General features: G+C 34.7%; 1 protein-coding gene across 19 annotated transcripts in view; it reads right to left on the reverse strand.

Annotated features, from left to right (window-relative positions):
• Window positions 1–17626, reverse strand: part of NRXN1 (neurexin 1) — a 641583-nt gene that overhangs the window by 560321 nt on the left and 63636 nt on the right. For 11 of the 19 annotated variants that reach the window (XM_090134779.1, XM_090134776.1, XM_090134771.1 and 8 more), the window contains exons 3-4: window positions 10171–10188; window positions 5846–5875 (exon numbers count right to left, since the gene is read on the reverse strand). The exons of 6 other annotated variants lie outside the window; for them this stretch is intronic. In XM_090134779.1, the coding sequence (XP_089990905.1) occupies window positions 5846–5875; window positions 10171–10188 (48 nt within the window). The remainder of the gene's footprint in view (window positions 1–5845; window positions 5876–10170; window positions 10189–17626) is intronic. 2 more of the 19 variants (XM_031598421.2, XM_090134767.1) reach the window with 1 other exon arrangement.

The following is a 17626-nucleotide window of genomic DNA, read 5'->3' on the forward strand; positions in this document are numbered from 1 at the left end:
ATTTTTAGTTCTAATGATTATTTCTTCAGAGCCACATACATCAGGCAAAAAAACATCTTCAACAGTCATTTCCTGCTGTATTTTTCTCTTTATGGAACATAAATTAACCACATCTCAGCATAAAGGTGAATCTGCCACTCCACACATCAGATTCTAGGCTTGCAAGGTATCATTCACTGAAGTGCAAGTCACTTGTCTGGTTTAATGCATCACAACTTCTATATACATAAATATTTTACCCTTCTGACTAAAACATTTAAAGTATAGTTTATTATGATATTGAGTTTGAAGAGATTAATCATCAAAATGTAAAGATAATATAAATATCTGTTAGCTCATATAGGTATAGACATAGGCGCATGCATTACAAATGGGAACTTAATTAACAATGTTTTTGTGAACACCAATCACTGTTTAAGTAGATCTCTTGAGAAAAAAATTGTCACTATAGAACAGATATTATGCATAATTACTTCCCCTTGGAATGCTTTGAAAAAACTTATGTTTAAAGTTCCTTAATTCCTTTCAAAAGGAATTCCTTTCACTATGAAAATTTCAAGTAATTTTTACATAGAATGTTTTTAAAATTATTTTGCTGATCGCTTGGTAGATTATACAAAACTTTCAGAATATCTGTCTGGGGCCTGCTAAATGTTTAATTACATTTAAGGGTAACTTTTTAAACATTAGTGATTTGTTCTTTATTGGAAGAAACAGCTATGATATTGAGCTGAGAAACGTAGGTTATTTGTATTTATAATAGAATGTCACTTTGATACAATTTCAGTTACCCAAACTTGGCAATATCATTCCGTGCAAAATGCCTACAATAGCTCAATTCAACCCTAGTTATGAGTCATGTAAATAAGCTGCCCTCACCTGGGATATATAATGATGTGAACAAGTGCTGAGAGTGAAGAAAGCCCTCTGTTCATGTTTTGCTCTAGCCAAAACAAAAATGCATGTCAAAAAAATGCACCTAAAGAAAAATAATAAGCCATGCTACAGCTCAGTGCCATACCAAGGCTTCTACATGACTTCTGGACTATTGATGACAGGCCTTGGAAGGCTGAAGGATGCATGGCTCTCAGACCCACTTTGGAGAAGCACAGACAAAAATAGGCGCGCACTGGCTTCTCAGCAGCCTCAGGAATTTCAGAGAGTGTAGGAGACCAAAACTGTCTTAGTTCTTTGAAAATAGTAATCAAAAAAGGGTGAACATGTGGTTGCATAAATTCAGACAATTCCCCATAATTTGATAAGGGAGGTTACTGACATAAGGTGCTGTTTCTGCTGCATGAAACGTGCTATACCATGACCTCAAACAAATTCTTACCTGTAGCATATCATTTTAATACTCATGATTGTATAAAAATTTTTTATATTATTGTAATTTCCCACTGCCTTTAGTTATCAGTTGAATTGTACAATGATAATCAATAAAAGTCCATTGTTATAGATAGCCAGTGGAGTCACTTTGCTTTTACAAATGCAGTCTGATTCTTTGTGCAAATGCAAAACTCACTCTTTCTTGGCAAGGAAGTTGACACATGTATTGACATTCTGAGGTCCGTCTTAAGCATTTACATTCAGTATACCAAATACCAAAACATCATAAGCCTGTAATCTAACACAATAAATTCTAAGTTGTAATGTCAGTCTTTCAGTAGAAACCATTACTGCTATGCTAAGTATAATTTTATAGCTTGTTATGGACCTGAGTAACTCACATATGTTTTAAAGCTGCATATTATTTCTAAATAGAACAGAAATGTGAACTTGATGTTTAGATACAGAATAAATAATATATATAGTCAAAAGTAGAATATTTGTACAGAACTAAACTATAGATAAAAATATGTACAAGCTTAGGAGAATTGCAATTGAAAATGGAAGCAATACATGTCGCTCTATATTATAGTAACTGAATTATAAAACCATTTTATTGCTCATCAAAAGAAAATGAAAAGAAACAGAATAATTTTTGAGGGGGATGGGATGGAAATAAAGCAGTTGAGTGTTTTACATTAGTTGCTGTGTAATCTTAGTTATATTGCCATTCATCACATAATCTGGGAGGTACTAAACTTCTGACGAGGTAGAACTTAAATGACAGTTTTATTAGACCTCCTAGACAGCATGGAGAAGGCAGACAAAATTTCTGATGGCAAAGCATTTGTTTTCTCTGAATTCAAACAAGTGTTCTGAATTCAATCGCTCTAACAGTGACCACCACATTTAAGATTTGCTTTGCCCATGTCTTTCCACCAGCACAGCTGCAGCATGTTTGTTGCTATAGTTATATGCAAGTAGATTTCCAGAAAAGAAACAAACAAAACCTGGTACTTCTGAACAGACAGAAAGTTTATCAGAAAATAAATAAATGCCAGTGCAATTAAAAGTCTGTACTTTTTTATAAAATTAGGTTTAGCGTTTGCAAGCAGTAATGGCTGCTACAAGAGCTCTGGGATTTATGTTCTGCTTTGTGTCAACTGGTTCTGCGTATGTATGTATGACCTCAAATACTGACAGATATTTGTAAATACGGTGACATCTTCCCAACTTTGTTCAGCCTTTCTATAGGGGGCAGTGACAGCTTTGTAAATATCGACACTGCTTCTATAAAAACTCTGTCAGGAAATTATCTGGAGTATTTCAAGCTATATATGCAGCTAAGCGACAAACAGCAGGTGCATCCAGTGAGATGCTACTGGATTTTGTACTGCGTGTGCACTTGGAAAGGCTGCCTCGCCTCTCCTTCCCCTGTCTACAGTAAGACTCTGGCCTGTCACTTGAAGCATCTCATTCTATAGGGACAAAGATACTTTTTTTCCCCAGAATCTCACATAACACCTATGAAAAGAAATGGGTGGTACTTCAGCCACTTACACACTTCTGAGCAAATCACATATTAAAACTTCCTAATGTTTTGATTGGTATATTTACAGCTGAAGATAAATTCATGGTATAATTACTCTGGATCCCCAAATCACTGACCTTATCTAACTCTAAAGGAATTCAAATTATAATGAAAGACTGAAATGAGGGTGAATGAATCCAACACAAAGCTCCACTTCTGTCCCATCTTTCCTTTCCATCACTCTCCTACTACTTATATTCTCACATGTTATAAATATGCATCACAGCTGTTTTCAGTTCATATGTTTGATAATGTAGCTTTAACACAGTCAATAGAGGTTGATGACATGGCCCAATAGTGAGACATTTTCAGTTACAGGCAAGTGTATTTTGTATACACATAAATCATTTGAACAGATATACACTATTATATGCAAAGAGGAAGCACTGTAGTTATCAAAACATAGCAGTGTAATTGGCACTCTCACAAAAAAAAGGAGAAATTTAGTAAAAATATTAAAATGTGAAAATAAAAATGTAGTAGACTGATTTGATGATAGGTGACTGGTATTTATATCACGTAGTACGTTGTTACACATTAAATGTAGCTAATATAACCAATGTCATTTTTTGTGAATATAATTGTCAAGCCTTTAAAAAATTAAAAAAAAAAAAAAAAAATTCCCAACCATTGCATGATATTTTTTTGCTAAAATCTGCTATCTATATCAACCATTAATCATTTATTCATAATATTTACATGCTTTCATCCTTTTAAACAACAACAACAAAACCTTCACTGATGTATATATTATTCTGTGCATAGAGTAAGCTAGAAAAAATAATCCTTAATAATAACAAAAATGATCAAAAAAGTCAAGGTTTGGTTGCTACAAAATGTCCCTTTATGGTAACTCCACCAAAAATATCTATCATTATGTAATGAAGTGTTCACAATAAGGAATAAGGAAGTCATAGGTATGAGGTACTGTTAAGAAAAATGCAACAAAGATCAACCAAGGAAGAAACAAAACAATCCTATAAGAAATAAATAGACCAGATTTTAGTCTACTTGCTTAAAACTTCCTAAGCAAGATTTACATGTTGAGAACACTCATAACCCTTTAAATATTTTGCTGGTGATAGCTAGGTAAGTAGTTCCTCCAGAAAGTCTGATATGAAGAGGAAGGAGACACTACAGGACTGCAATTACAGGCTTTGCATCACATGTACTTTCTAGGTTTGGAAACACTACATCAGACAAGACAGCAAGATACACAGAAGTTTATTTCTAGTTTGAATAGTTAGCAAAGTACTATGTCAGAAATTGGCTTTCTGATATTTACCAAGAGTTGGCACACCCTGACAGGGACTTAGGATAAACAGAACTATATCATTACTCTATAATACAGATTTAATGACATTTAATAACCAACTTCTTATCGTAAGAATGTATGGACATGATGTCTGTGAGTATCCTCATAGCAGAACATGGTCTTTAATTATACAGGAAAAAGCCTTGACCCTATTTCACATGTTCCCTGCAGAAATAAGGAAGTAAATATAGCTGGCATTGTTCATATCAAGAAACAAAATTGAGTAACAAAATCTGAAATAAACCCACACTTCACTTTGGCGTTCATTCTTCATTGTTCCTGTCTCCAATTCTTGTCTCAGATACAATCAAAGCGATTAACTTACAAGGAAAATCTCAGGGCAAAAGTGATCACCTGATAGCAGTGCTCTTGGGATTTAAAACTTACATTGAGCTGTGGACTGGCCCTGGACTGATTATCTCCAGATAATTTCTGTTGAACAACATTATGTGTTTGTTGTTTTGCTCTTTTTTTCTGTGCCTGCTAGTTTAAACTACAATTCTTTGAGAACAGAAAAATGCATACCTCAAAACATGGTTGTCATTTCATCCCGAACGCTTTCTGTAACTGTAGCCTCCTTTATTACTGCCACATGTTACATCTCTCACAAAACCAGGAGGCAACCATTAAAAAAAACAGCTTATCCTTTAGATACTTCTCCTTACCTCAATATCCATGAAATATTTACTAAAAATATACCTACCTCATGTTATCAATGCAAAAAGATTTACATTTATTTGCATTTCTTAGACATACATTAAAGTATACTGATGGCATTAAAAAATAAAGAAAATCATGTAATACCTTTACTTTTACCTATGGATTTGGTGAAATGGTTCCATGAAGAAAGCATTTCCAGACAAAAAGAGAATAAGAAGAGGAGAGAAACAACAGTAAGAGTCGTGAGTTATATGTAAATGCAATAATATCTAAACATGAAAAGGGACAAAGTTTAAGGTCTGAAGACAAATGGAGATGCAATCAATGTCATATTAGAGATTTAGTTTATTTTTTTTCCAGTCATGTACATGCAGCGAAACACAGAAATAACCCATGCTTAGATAAGAAAAAGTGACACAAAAGTAACAGGAAACAATGAGTTAGGAGAAGAAAAACCACTGATTTCTTTAGGTGGCAAAATTGTACTCTCAGCATTCCAGAAGCCAGCAGCAGGTGCTTTCTGCAAATTCCACTCAGCCATGCATTAAGGTAAATGCACTCTTCAAGGCGTACAGTGTGACAAGCTGAGTATCTTCTCCCAGGAACTCCGAAGAGCGCTCTTGCGATTCATTTATCTTTTATAGAATCACCCGTTATTGTATTTTCGGATAAATACATGAAATTTTCTTAAACACCTTCTTATTTCTCTCACCTCTTTTCAGTTATCATATTGCGAGAGGGGGAGTTCAGGAGGCAGGAAGGACAAAAGCTTACAGAGCAAACAAAAGAAAAAAAATGAAATAAGGAAAGATGTGACTAAAACCATGTGTTTATTTGCAGCCAAAGACAGCTTTCAAGCATTTGCCCATCGTTTGCAGTGATGGATTTAAAGCAGCTACAGAACAAGAAGAAACAATGAAAGCAGAGTGGAAAAGGAACAGAGCCCATACCTTGGTCGCCCATCATCAGGTGCGCCAGACCTTGAAGGGAAACAAGAGCACAGTCAGCAATGAACAAGGGAGCATGGGAAGGTGGTGTTGTCACAGTGACAAAAATGTTTTGTGACAGGCATCTGTTTCCTATGAGATGTCTGTACCACAGACAGAAATCAAAGAGCATTTTTCAGCCACTGGTTGGAATGCTTTGGGCTACGAGAAATAGAACTGCAATTCAAACACTGGGTACTGTTTTGTTGTGTATTTCTTCTGTGTAATAGTTGGGATGGCAGAAAATACTAGAATGCTTCCAGATCCAACCAAATCCTTTAATAATCTGTCTTTATTGTATTTTCATTATATTGCTTTGAATACTTTGCTGGGAGGAGGACTTCCTGTCCTCTACCTGCAAAATGATGTTAAAAACCTGGAAAGTGTAAACCTGAAAAATGGGCTGGGTCTGGTCTTTTTCCCCTCATAAAAAATGAGCATTTCAGGTAATTAAACAAAATTTATTTATCACATTGAAATGATAATGCAAGGGATGTTTCCTTATTTGTGTGAAATGTGAGAGTAGAATGAATACATTCCAGAGGAGGTAAATTATTATATATGCAGTACAAAACACACAGCAATAAAGAAAATTTAAGTGACAACTTCTGAATTTGCTTCATAAATCTGTGAGAAATAGATTTTGCTTTATATTGGTATTTTGAGATCAAATCCAATCATACCACTATAGGTCTAGTGACATTTCAAAACAGATGGCCGCAATGATAATCGCTCAACCAGAGCCAAATTTAGTTAATCTTTAACCAAAAATATTCATCTTTTTTAACACACAATAATGAAATGATACTTATATCCTCACTGAGAATAACATGTTCAAGGAAGAAATTTTGTACAGAAAAAAAAGTCTCTTCACATTTCACATCAGGTTCATTCTCATTGAGCTGAGATCATTCGGAATCCATTTTAGAAGTTCTTAATTGCTTGTGCTTATCTTCTCCAACAACTATAAAAATGATACATTATTATCTTATTTGCAATTAATTATAGTTAATTCACACAAAGAAGGTGTGCAATAAAATATCCTGCTCCTTATTGGAAAGCAGATTTCCTAGAGAGCTCCTGTGATTTCTACTTCACAAAGAAAATTAGGTGCACAAATGACTCATCGTACTTGGGGGTATTTCAAACAAGATACTCCCAACTGCAATCAGATTTCACATCAGTTCAAGATCTCAAGTGATGTTTCAAATAGGCTAACAAAGGTTTTGCTGAATGAGTGCTTTTTAGCGTCACCATTCCCAGAGGCAAGTTGAACCAGAAAGCCTGATGTGCCCCATATCTCGAGCAGTAGATTCACTTAAAATTACAGTGCTCTGTAACTTCTGGGATGATCCGAGATTTATACCAGTGTATGCAAGAGCTGAATGTGATACTGAAGGGATGCCTATGTAAGCATTACTGGTAAGTACCTCAGGGCTATGCTGCAGATAGGAGAAATGTGTCCGCACTTGTTCTTCCTGTATTAGCATAGCTGCAACTGAGACACACTGAAAACACAAACTGTAAAGACTGTTGTGACTCCTAGCGGAAAAATAGAAGGTAATCTCTTCCTAGCTTGACTTTTATAGTTATAAAGACCTAAATAAAAAGCTGAGCTTCAGGAGATGACCACTGCTTGATATCTACTAGTTTTGGTAATACTGCATGTGAGTATGGTTGGTTGTAAACTTGTGATTTCTATATAATTTGAAAAAAAACACAAATGGCAGAAAAGCCTCTTGAAAACATCACAGAAACCACTTGAATTTTAAGAGTCACTTACAGTGCTGTTCAACTAAAAATAGGAAGCCAGTGACTGTAAAAAAATGCACTGCTCAAACCAAACAGCCATCAATTAAAAAAAGGTAGTACTAGTTCTCAGGCACTGCATTTTGCTTCACTCTGTATGTTACTTATTTTTGAAGCAGTAAGGTTACTTATACTTACTTGCTATGAGTATATAGTGTTACTTACCTCATTTTATATTTTTCAATCTATGGATGAAGACTATGGAAGAGTGAAGAATTGCTATTACTGTACCTGTTTAATCCGTAGAGTTTAAAACGATACAAATAAACCCACCATGACAGCAATCACTGCCAGATTTTCAACATGACTGTGTGCTTATAATTGAGACGACCACAGTAGATGGTCACAGAAAGATCTAGTTTCAGCAGGCCACATATAGGCATGCCAAACATTAATAATATTCATTTGTGCACCATTCCTTCATAACCAGAATAATAAAAGCCTTTTCTTTGTGAATTAGGAATTCAAGATTCAGTAGGAATACCTCCTGTATGCATGTGTGATCCATTTCATATTTACACTGAACTTGGCACCAAAGTTGAGGGGCACAAAATGGGATAGGGGAAAATAGCATGAAGAGAGGCTATTTTCATAACCTTTTGTGTAAGTTCCATGCAGAGCACAGGCCAAAGAAAATTTTAAACATGGTGAACTTGCAGTGAACATGTTCAACCCTAGCACAATTTTAACAAAATGAATAAAATGTAACCTTTTTACATCGTCAAATTCCACTTTATGAATACTAAAATCCTTTCCTTTCTTTTCTTTAACTTAAAGAAATACTCCGATATCACAGAATTCAAAGATGAAAAACTATTGCTCAGTTTCCCAGTTCTGCTTAGGATATATTTCTATGCTTTCACTCTTTAGGTATACATCTTTTGCAAATCTAATGTATGCATAAGTATCCAGACTTGTGTTGGAATAAACGTAAGTGTGCAGTTTTAAGAATTAGATTCAGGCAACTCCCGGATTAAGTGTTACCCAGGTCTTATCTTGCACTGCTATGCATAAATGAGTATGAGAAATGAAACTGAACCACCTCATCTAGTTGTAATGGTCTTAATTCACAATTGAGCCTCATGTTGACACCAGTGAGAATTTCATGCATAGGTCAAACATAACATTAGTTACCTATTTCTTGACTTTTGTGCTTCTGAGTTACAAATCCTATCCCTGCGTTGTTGAACAAATTTTTATTTCATGTTTAAAATAGAATTATACTGATTTGTATGTTCTTGACATTGCATGCAATTAAAGCAACAAAATAACTTGAATCTTCTCCTATTGGTAACGTGTATTTTAATAAAGTTGCACAGCATCATGTATGTGCTAAATCTGAATATCTCACTTTGCCTTTCAGTATAGTGGCACAGAGAAACACAGTACTGATATTGGCAGGCACTTTAAGAGAATTGCCAGTGAACAGATAGGCAGTGGTTCCAATTGCCTTGAATCCTTAATAATCTCAGGCCCAGTGCTGTCTCACTCCTGCACTCTGGGTCACAGCTGTGCCAGGGCAGTCTCACTGCACATATGTCAGCTTACAAAATCCTATATTTCAAGAAAGCATTTAAACTAGTGGGAAAAAAAAGTTATAATTCCGTTTAGAAAGGTAAAATCATTTTTAAATAGTAATTTATTAAGTATGAAAAGATTAAGAAAGGATTTTTAAAGCACTTGTACTTTAAAAAGCACCTGCACCTTTTGGCTCATGAATAAAAGGGCAGTACTGACTCCTAACAAAAACTCGTCTGTGAAGTGTAAAACTCACTGAAACATGTTTTACAAGCTAATGGACATACTTACCAACATTCAGGCTAGGAAGCATTGTGTTTTAATTTCCATTGCCCTGTGACACACTTTCCTTAATGGGACTTAATTACACACCAGCAGTATTACCAAAATCACAACTCTCCTTTCACAAAGTCCAAAAGGCAGAGTTTATTGTGTTGAAAAGTTAGACAGATAAAGCTTTTATGTAAAATTTTGTGCTGTAAAGGAGAGTACAGTAAGCAAGACTAAGGAGAAAAGCACTTTCCACTTTCCTAAGCAACCAAAACACAGGTATTTAACATGCATTCCATTCTTATGAGAAGGATTTATGCTCCACATTGAAGAAAAAATATTTTCTTGAAGTGTTTTTCATACAGAACATGAGTAGAAATCAGTCTTTCTGCAAATCTCTTTAAGTATGTATAGAGTGATATATTCATGTGAGTATAAATCTCATTGTTTCAGTGAAGTTATTCAGGAATTACATTAATATAGTCAAGATTAACATAGGGCTTTTCTTGTGTTCTGTATGGAAAAAGAAATCACACTTATTAAATAAACTTGTATACCTTTATGGGTAAAAAAATACAACTTACCGTACTGAATGTTATGTGTACTTTTATAACATTAAGCAGAAGGGAAAAAAACTACTAAACAAAGGGGAAAAACAAGAGCTTAGGAAAATAAGGTAAGAAAGCACCCACCTTCCACATAGTTGTCTTCTGTAAGCACATAACAGGGAAGGAGAGAAAAGGAAAACATTCATTAAGCAGCATGCAGACTGGAACTTGCCTTTGCATGTCTTCATCATGCAAGGCATCAAACACAACATGCAAGTGCTCCACTGCTACAATCCAGAGTGAAAAACAAAAGCACCAGGGAAGCAGTGTTTCCCCTATTTAACAAATAAAAGAATGCTCTTTACAAAGTGCCATAATTTTAAAGGAATTACTGCAACTCCTTGCAAGTTCAGTAATTATTATTCATAAGTCTATCTTCTTGCAAGAATTTTTTAACTATATATTCTAAAATCATCACTTATTTCGGATGGGGATTCTAAGTTCATTTGCTTCTACTTTCCCATTCTGAATTTTCCTTAATGATTGTATGAAGTAGACAATTTTAAACAGATCAAAGAAGATAACTTAAGCTACAGAATGCAACGTGAAGATGTTAAAGCAGGCACTGTGGCCAACCCTGCACTACTAAGGCACTCATTCTAGTTAAATCTCAGAACCCAGTGTGCAAAATCTGTCAGTTAAACTGGGTGGCCTTATTCAGGATTGTGTGTAGGATCCTATCCCACAACAATTGTTAGCATCAGAAACTTGCACATCTTAAAAATCAGTTATATCTCAGCCAGTTGCATAACTAGCAAAGGCCATGGCAATCTCATGCATCAGTTTTGCCCTCAGTTGAGGTAAAAGGGTGTTCTACCTAAGTAAAGGCTGCTATCAACGAGAAGCTATCGAATGTCTGTACCCATAACCCCAACCCCTATGGGGACACAGGAAAGAAATTTCCTCTAAAGCCCACAAAATGAGACAGAAGTAGGAACTGAGTCTCAGCTAATAAAGTGGACAGAATTCCAAGAAACAGAGTCAGTATCCCAGTATGTGTGCTAGTCTCTATATTCCTCAGCTCTTTCACTTTCTAGGTGATTTTGAGGAAGTACATCTCTGTTGCCCATTATGATTTTGACTGAGGAGAGGATAAGAGAGTACAAATGGATCTCAGAGAAGAGAAAATGTGGAAGGTAAAATTACAAAGGAAAAACAACACTAGGGTCATGGAGATGGATTGTGCAAAAAGAACAAAGAAGTGGGGAAGGGATGGGAAGGGTGAAAGCATGGCAGTCAGACTCCTCGGGAGCTCTTGTCCTAGAGCTTGTCTGATCTCCACCAGCATTTTGTGGTCAGCCAGCACTGAGGAACAATTGTAAATTGCAGTCCAGTGCTGTCATTACAGGTTATTTCCCATAAAATCTTCCTACATGAAAATACCTATATGAAAATGTGATCTAAACTAATTTGTATACACTGTAAACCAAGCATCAATAAAATGAATTACACAGAACTTGGCTCAGTGATATTACTTATGCATAGTAATTTCCTGCTAGAATGTGTCACTCTTCATTATGATAAGTTTTTATAAGCTAATACAAAAGCCTGCAAAATATCAGCATAGCTAGATTGTTTTCAAAGAAACATTTGAAAATCTTACCGATTTTAAAATAACAGCTACTATAATAGTGAATATGTAGGGTCCTATGTCTCTCAATTTTTAGCTGTAGTACTTATAAGACTGACTTCACAACGTTTTTCATCTTAAGATATTATAAATCACCTTTTCCATGCACACGCACACTCTCAACTGAAACTTCTGAAAATGACGTCTTGGAGCTCTTGTTTTTTTATGAAAGTGCAAAGGGTACATAGTGGTTCATGCATTTATGAAAGTCAAAAAAGGAAAAAAATATGTTTATGAAAACTAATATGCCTTTTGTAAATAAATACTTGAAGATCAACAAACCAAACAAGGCTTACTGAGAAAATGAAAAACACCAGTCTCACAAGATAAAGACACTGTATTCTAATAGCTGTGTGAGTCTACTTAAAAGATAAAATTTTCTGGAAGAGCCTTCTTCCTTTAAGTGCAAATAATTTCCCTTCTTTAAGAACAATAGACCTCAAACTTAATGAAAAATGATATTGTTATTTCAAATGTAGTATAACTACAAGCTCCTTCATTTAGTTTTTCTTATTGAAGCTCAACTGCAATACTGATATAATACTTGTTTTGTTGGCCATACTCAGCACAGCTTCCAGTTACTTAAAATCAATGCACAAACTCACTGAAAGGCAAGATCTAGCTCAGGATGCCAAAGTCAAAGGGAGAGCTCTTATAATGATGTCACGGGCAAATAGTTAAACTAAGCCTGTTAGATGGTTTAGCTTATTTTGTATTATAACATGGACCATATTCTTCTTAACAGCGTTTGGTATGTGATGTGGACTTGATGGCTCTGTCACCAGAAAGACTTACACTTAATGTCTGAGTAGCTTCCCCCTAAATGTCTGATTAAAGTTTTAAGTGACAGTAAATTAAATTGTCAAAACGTTTCAAATTAAATAAAATTAAATAAAATTGAAAGTGCTGGATTTCAAATCCATACACAACCAAAAAAAAAAAAAAAAAATCATTCTTCCTTATGTTTCTGTCTGGATAAGTTAAAAAAATTATAACAGTTCTGCAGTATAAGAAAATGTTTTGTTAAGATTCTTTATGATACTTTACAAGGTTTTTATGTTAGTTTAGCATTTGACACTATATTTTTAAGGTATTTCCTGTTCTGTCTCACATACTTCCATATTAATGCTTAGCTTTACTTTCCTGCTCACCATTTTCTCGGCATGCCCTACTATTCTAAGTAGAAATGAGGAAGCCACTCTTTAAAGAAAGAAAGAAAGAAAGAAAGAAATTCTATGAAAACCATGTGTGTTCCACCGATGTCATAAGTTTGCAGTTTACAGGGAACAAATTTTCCTCAGTCAATCATGAGTATAAATCAGGAGTAATCATACTTATGTCACTAGAGTTGGGCTGATGTAAAATCCATGTAAGTGGAGGTAAGAAGAGCTGTGTTGAATATTCCTGCTACATGCCATCATTTATCCCACATTCACATTCATCCGCCCTGGAGGACCTTATTGGATACAGATACTAACATTAGTGGAAACAGAGGCTTTAATACAAATCTCAATGCTACAAACATTCACATAGCTTAGCTTTTACCCTTTTATCTTTTAAACAGCAATCTTCACCAGTGCACAGCCCAGATATGAGGTGAGGGTCTAAAAAGGTTTGCCAGTGCAACAGTGGAGGTACAAAACAACTTTCCAGCCTCCACCACTACACAGCTGACTCACTAGAAACATGATTTTCTCCTCAGCATACTTACTTCTACTGGATATGAAAAGTCCTCAACTTTTATGATGCACCTAGCTAACTCAAAAGTTAGACAGACCTCAAACACCCATTCCTAGACCTCACCCCTACCAGCAGTGATCTTAACTTGCACTGCTAATTTCTACATTTACAGCTTAGCTTCTTCAGTCAAATTTTTCTCTCAGCTCTACTGATATAATCTGTTAACTTCATATGTTTAGCCAAATATTCAGTTGACTTACATCTGTCATGACATTGTTGAAATCAGTAGAACTAAACAACTTACACAGGCTGTGAATCTGGCTGTTATCTTTGGATGAATTGTCCCAGGCTGTCCCTACTGAGCTGAAAGCAGAATCTGCTCCATATTTTTTGCAACAAAAGACCAATGAACTCCCATTATGTTAGCCTATTACTTGGATTCAGGGATATATAAATATGGATCATATTTTTACAGGATGTTTTCATTAACTCAAAAATCATTTTAACACATGGGGATGCTTCATGGAAACCTTGATTCTTTTAAAAAATGACTGTTTTTATTATAGTTTTTTGTTTCTCCAGTTGTTACATTTTTCCTTCTGCTAGAATATTTACACCTTGTCCATACACAGAGCATGTTTTTTGTCCTGACAATTATAAAAGGACAGCATGGTCATGATAAACAGATGAAACAATATGTTAGTTTTATAAAGTTACAGAAATAGCATTCTAGAAATAACGTAATAAGAAGGAGCATATTAGAAAAGGCATTTTGATTTTTTTTTTTCTCATCTGAATCACAGTTTAATCACATTTGGCAATGATAAAGTATACCACAGACAGAGCCTATGAATTTTCATAAGATATTCAATAGAGGAATAGTGAGGAAGTAGCCTGAAATAAAGGCTGATTTTCTGTAGTGGTCTTGCAATAAAAATGACAGCTAGAAATTCAAGACACGATATTTTGTTTTCCCAAAGAACAATTTCCAGGTATTCTTTTTTATAAATCTATTGTCTTAAAAATGTCCTGGAAAACATCATTTCAAGAGGCAGCTTTTTTTAATGGATATTATCCAGGATCCCTTGGATTTAGTGACTTAATCTGCCCCATCAGTTTCTCAAATTATTAGAGAAATTGCTTAATTAAAACTTTCTTCAAAAGAAATTATTCGGAAAGGGTATGAAAGTGTGAAGAATATTATAAAGCAAGCACAGACCTAGCTTCAATAATGATGAATTAAAGGAACATTTTGAAAAGCAATGGCTAATAGTATTGCTCTTATCAAATTCTGTATATCTGATGAATTCTATTAGGATTACTTGCATATATTTCTTTACTTTTGGGAAAAAAAGCGTGCACACATACACAAAAAATAACAATAAAAAAGAATCAACCCTCTAAATATTGTGTATATTGACCATAATTGTAATAAATTAAAAATGTATTACAAAGTTACCTATTACAGAACTTGGATTCTATTTTAGCTTTCTACTTGACTACTGAGTAAATGGAGAAAGAGCATTTTCTACAGCTTGGGCTCATCGGACCATATTTGGCCCATCTTTGCAAATCCACAGACTCAAAGAAAAAGAGCACACAAGTTCCCATGTTCCCAGACGATCTGACACCATGGCTCCATCTGGTTTGAAATCAATGAACAGACTTGTCCAGATTCCACACACTTTTGAATTGACCCATTCAAGACATCTTTCTGTGAAGAAAAATACTATATTAGAGATGATAATGAATTTTTGGTAGAAGAGGGAAATAAACTTTTCTACCAAGTAAACCTAATTTGGTTCTGTACTAGCTCCATTTTCTATCTACACCTTTGTGAAGATCCCTTCTATTCTGGAATGCCCTGCACTAGACTTAGGAGAAAGCTACAATACCATAAGGAGTACAGAAGACCTATCTTCTGCGAAGATAAGCCTAATCTTTTCTGAGCCTCAAATTCAGCACACCCCTGTAAAATCTACTAACATCTCTGAATTTACTTGGGGTGAGGCCGTCATTTCAGGAGAGTGCTTTGTATCCCAAGTGTATGAACAATGAAATAACAAGGTAATTTTATTTAAATGACTGTAGATGAGGTCTTACTGTGAAGATGCAACTAAAAGTGGCATTGCAAGTTTTGGATGAAATGAAACAATTAACAGAAATAGAAGATGGCATTAGTTTTTGTGCTATAACAAAAATTACCACTATATTGAATTCAGTGTTCGTATGCTTAAAAAGATGAGAAAAATGAAAGAGGTTACAGAAACTTTTCTCACAGTCATATACAGCATTAAAAAACTCAGAAAACATAGCTGCTGTGACTTACAATGAAAGCCCTGAGGCGATCAATCTATGGAATATATCAAAGACAAGATTAAGAGATGTCTTGAACTCAGTCAATAACTACCAATGATGCGAAAAAGTTTTCTGATACCTCGAAGTCCTTTGACCCAGACAAATGTTGGGATCAATAGTCAGAAAAGTTCAAACTGAAAGAAAGATAAATTAAGCACTGCGAATCCTGGGAAATTCTTCCTTAAAGTCTTGAGACTAAGCCTTTGTTCAATAGAAGCCATTTCAATCACATGCTTTTGGATTACACTGTCGGAATCATTGCAAGAAGTTCCATCTTTTGCCATTTAAAAAATCAAGATTAATATTTTCCTAACAGTCAATTATAGTCATTTTATGAATCTTTGATTTATCTTTCGTGAAGTGAGAACAGAAACTGAGCATAAACAGCAGCAAAACTCTGACACCCTGTAAAATACAACAATTTTTCAAACAAACTGTTTGTTTTTTTTTTTTTCTGAACCACTCTCTACATTCTTTGCAATGGTGAAAGAGGCCACTGATAATGTTTCTCATGAAGAATTCAAATATAATAGGTGATGCTGAAATATTTTCTAATATCCTCTCAAGTTGTCTATAGAAGATAAACAGCATCAAAATCAACAGGACTCATTCTGAAGCTGTATGTTTTTGTGCTGTTTGATTCCTAAGCACCTTTACCACACTTCTATCTTGTACCAACACAAGTGTAGCGAATATGAAATCATTCAGCATCACTCTAATTTAAGGTTATTACTTTATGGTTATTTTACTGTTACACATTTTTAGATACTGCACATCTGAATAGACACAGAAACATTGAATGCTTTTATGGAGTCACAGTAATTAACAAATAGGAAACTCTTTGACACTTTCAGTTTGTTTTTCTCAACTACTTCCCAGCAGCGACAAATTTAGAAAGTCCTTTTCTTTTAGTAATTTGTACCATATTTCTAAATAAACTTGTATGGACTCAGGGGAGAGTTCATGATATAGACATAAGAATGATGGCTTTTTAATTATATTTTAGTCCCAAGAAATTTGAATTTGGCCTTATTTTTTCACCTTACTAAATTTCATTCTTTCTCTCTAAATTGGATCTGGTTATTCTCAGATGCTCTAAACTTCAGACCTGCTGAAACAAGTGAGTGCTTTAAGAATTTTCTTATTAGTCACTGGAACAAATGTTCTCACATTAGCATCATGGCTGCAATAACCACAACAAGGAACCAAAGGTAGTATCAAAGGTGTTTTAATAATTGAATTTAGCAATATTAATAAAAGAGACAATGGATCTGCGTAAGTGAAGGCAAGTCAAAGAAAAACACTCCATCCCCAGTGCTTAAAGGCTATTTCGTAAAACGTTTTCATCCCTACATTCAAGCAGAAAATTAAATAAAATTTAAATCCATGTCTTTCTCTCTGACGTTGTAATTTGATACTGTTTAAGAATGGTTCCTCTTCTCCCATTTAGCTTTTTGGACTATTTCTGTGAATTGGAAACATTCCATTTCCATTTAAAATCTCTGGGCTCTGAGCACTTTATTTTGATTTGCGCTTTATGACTTGGTTGTAAACAGTAATTTATTTACAACAGTGGAGAATGGACACACTGACTGGAAATAAGGACTGACCATATACAGTCGGCTTTGCTTGGTTGCATATTTTATCATACCTCATCTTTTCTACCTACTGCTATTATTATTCCTTTGGCCCTTCTCCTACTTAGCCCTCCTGTGTATATGACAAAAAATTGTCTTTTCTGTATACGTGAATCAAAATCTTTCATAGAGGATGAATTTTTCAGACTGGCAGAGAGTAATAGGACATAATTTGTTCCTACTATAAGAGTGATGCAGAGTGACAAAGAGATTTCTATCTTACAAACATCTGTTG

Source organism: Phasianus colchicus, chromosome 2 (assembly GCF_987193195.1).
Source record: "Phasianus colchicus chromosome 2, bPhaCol1.hap1.1, whole genome shotgun sequence".
In the NCBI taxonomy this organism is placed as follows: Eukaryota; Metazoa; Chordata; class Aves; order Galliformes; family Phasianidae; genus Phasianus; species Phasianus colchicus.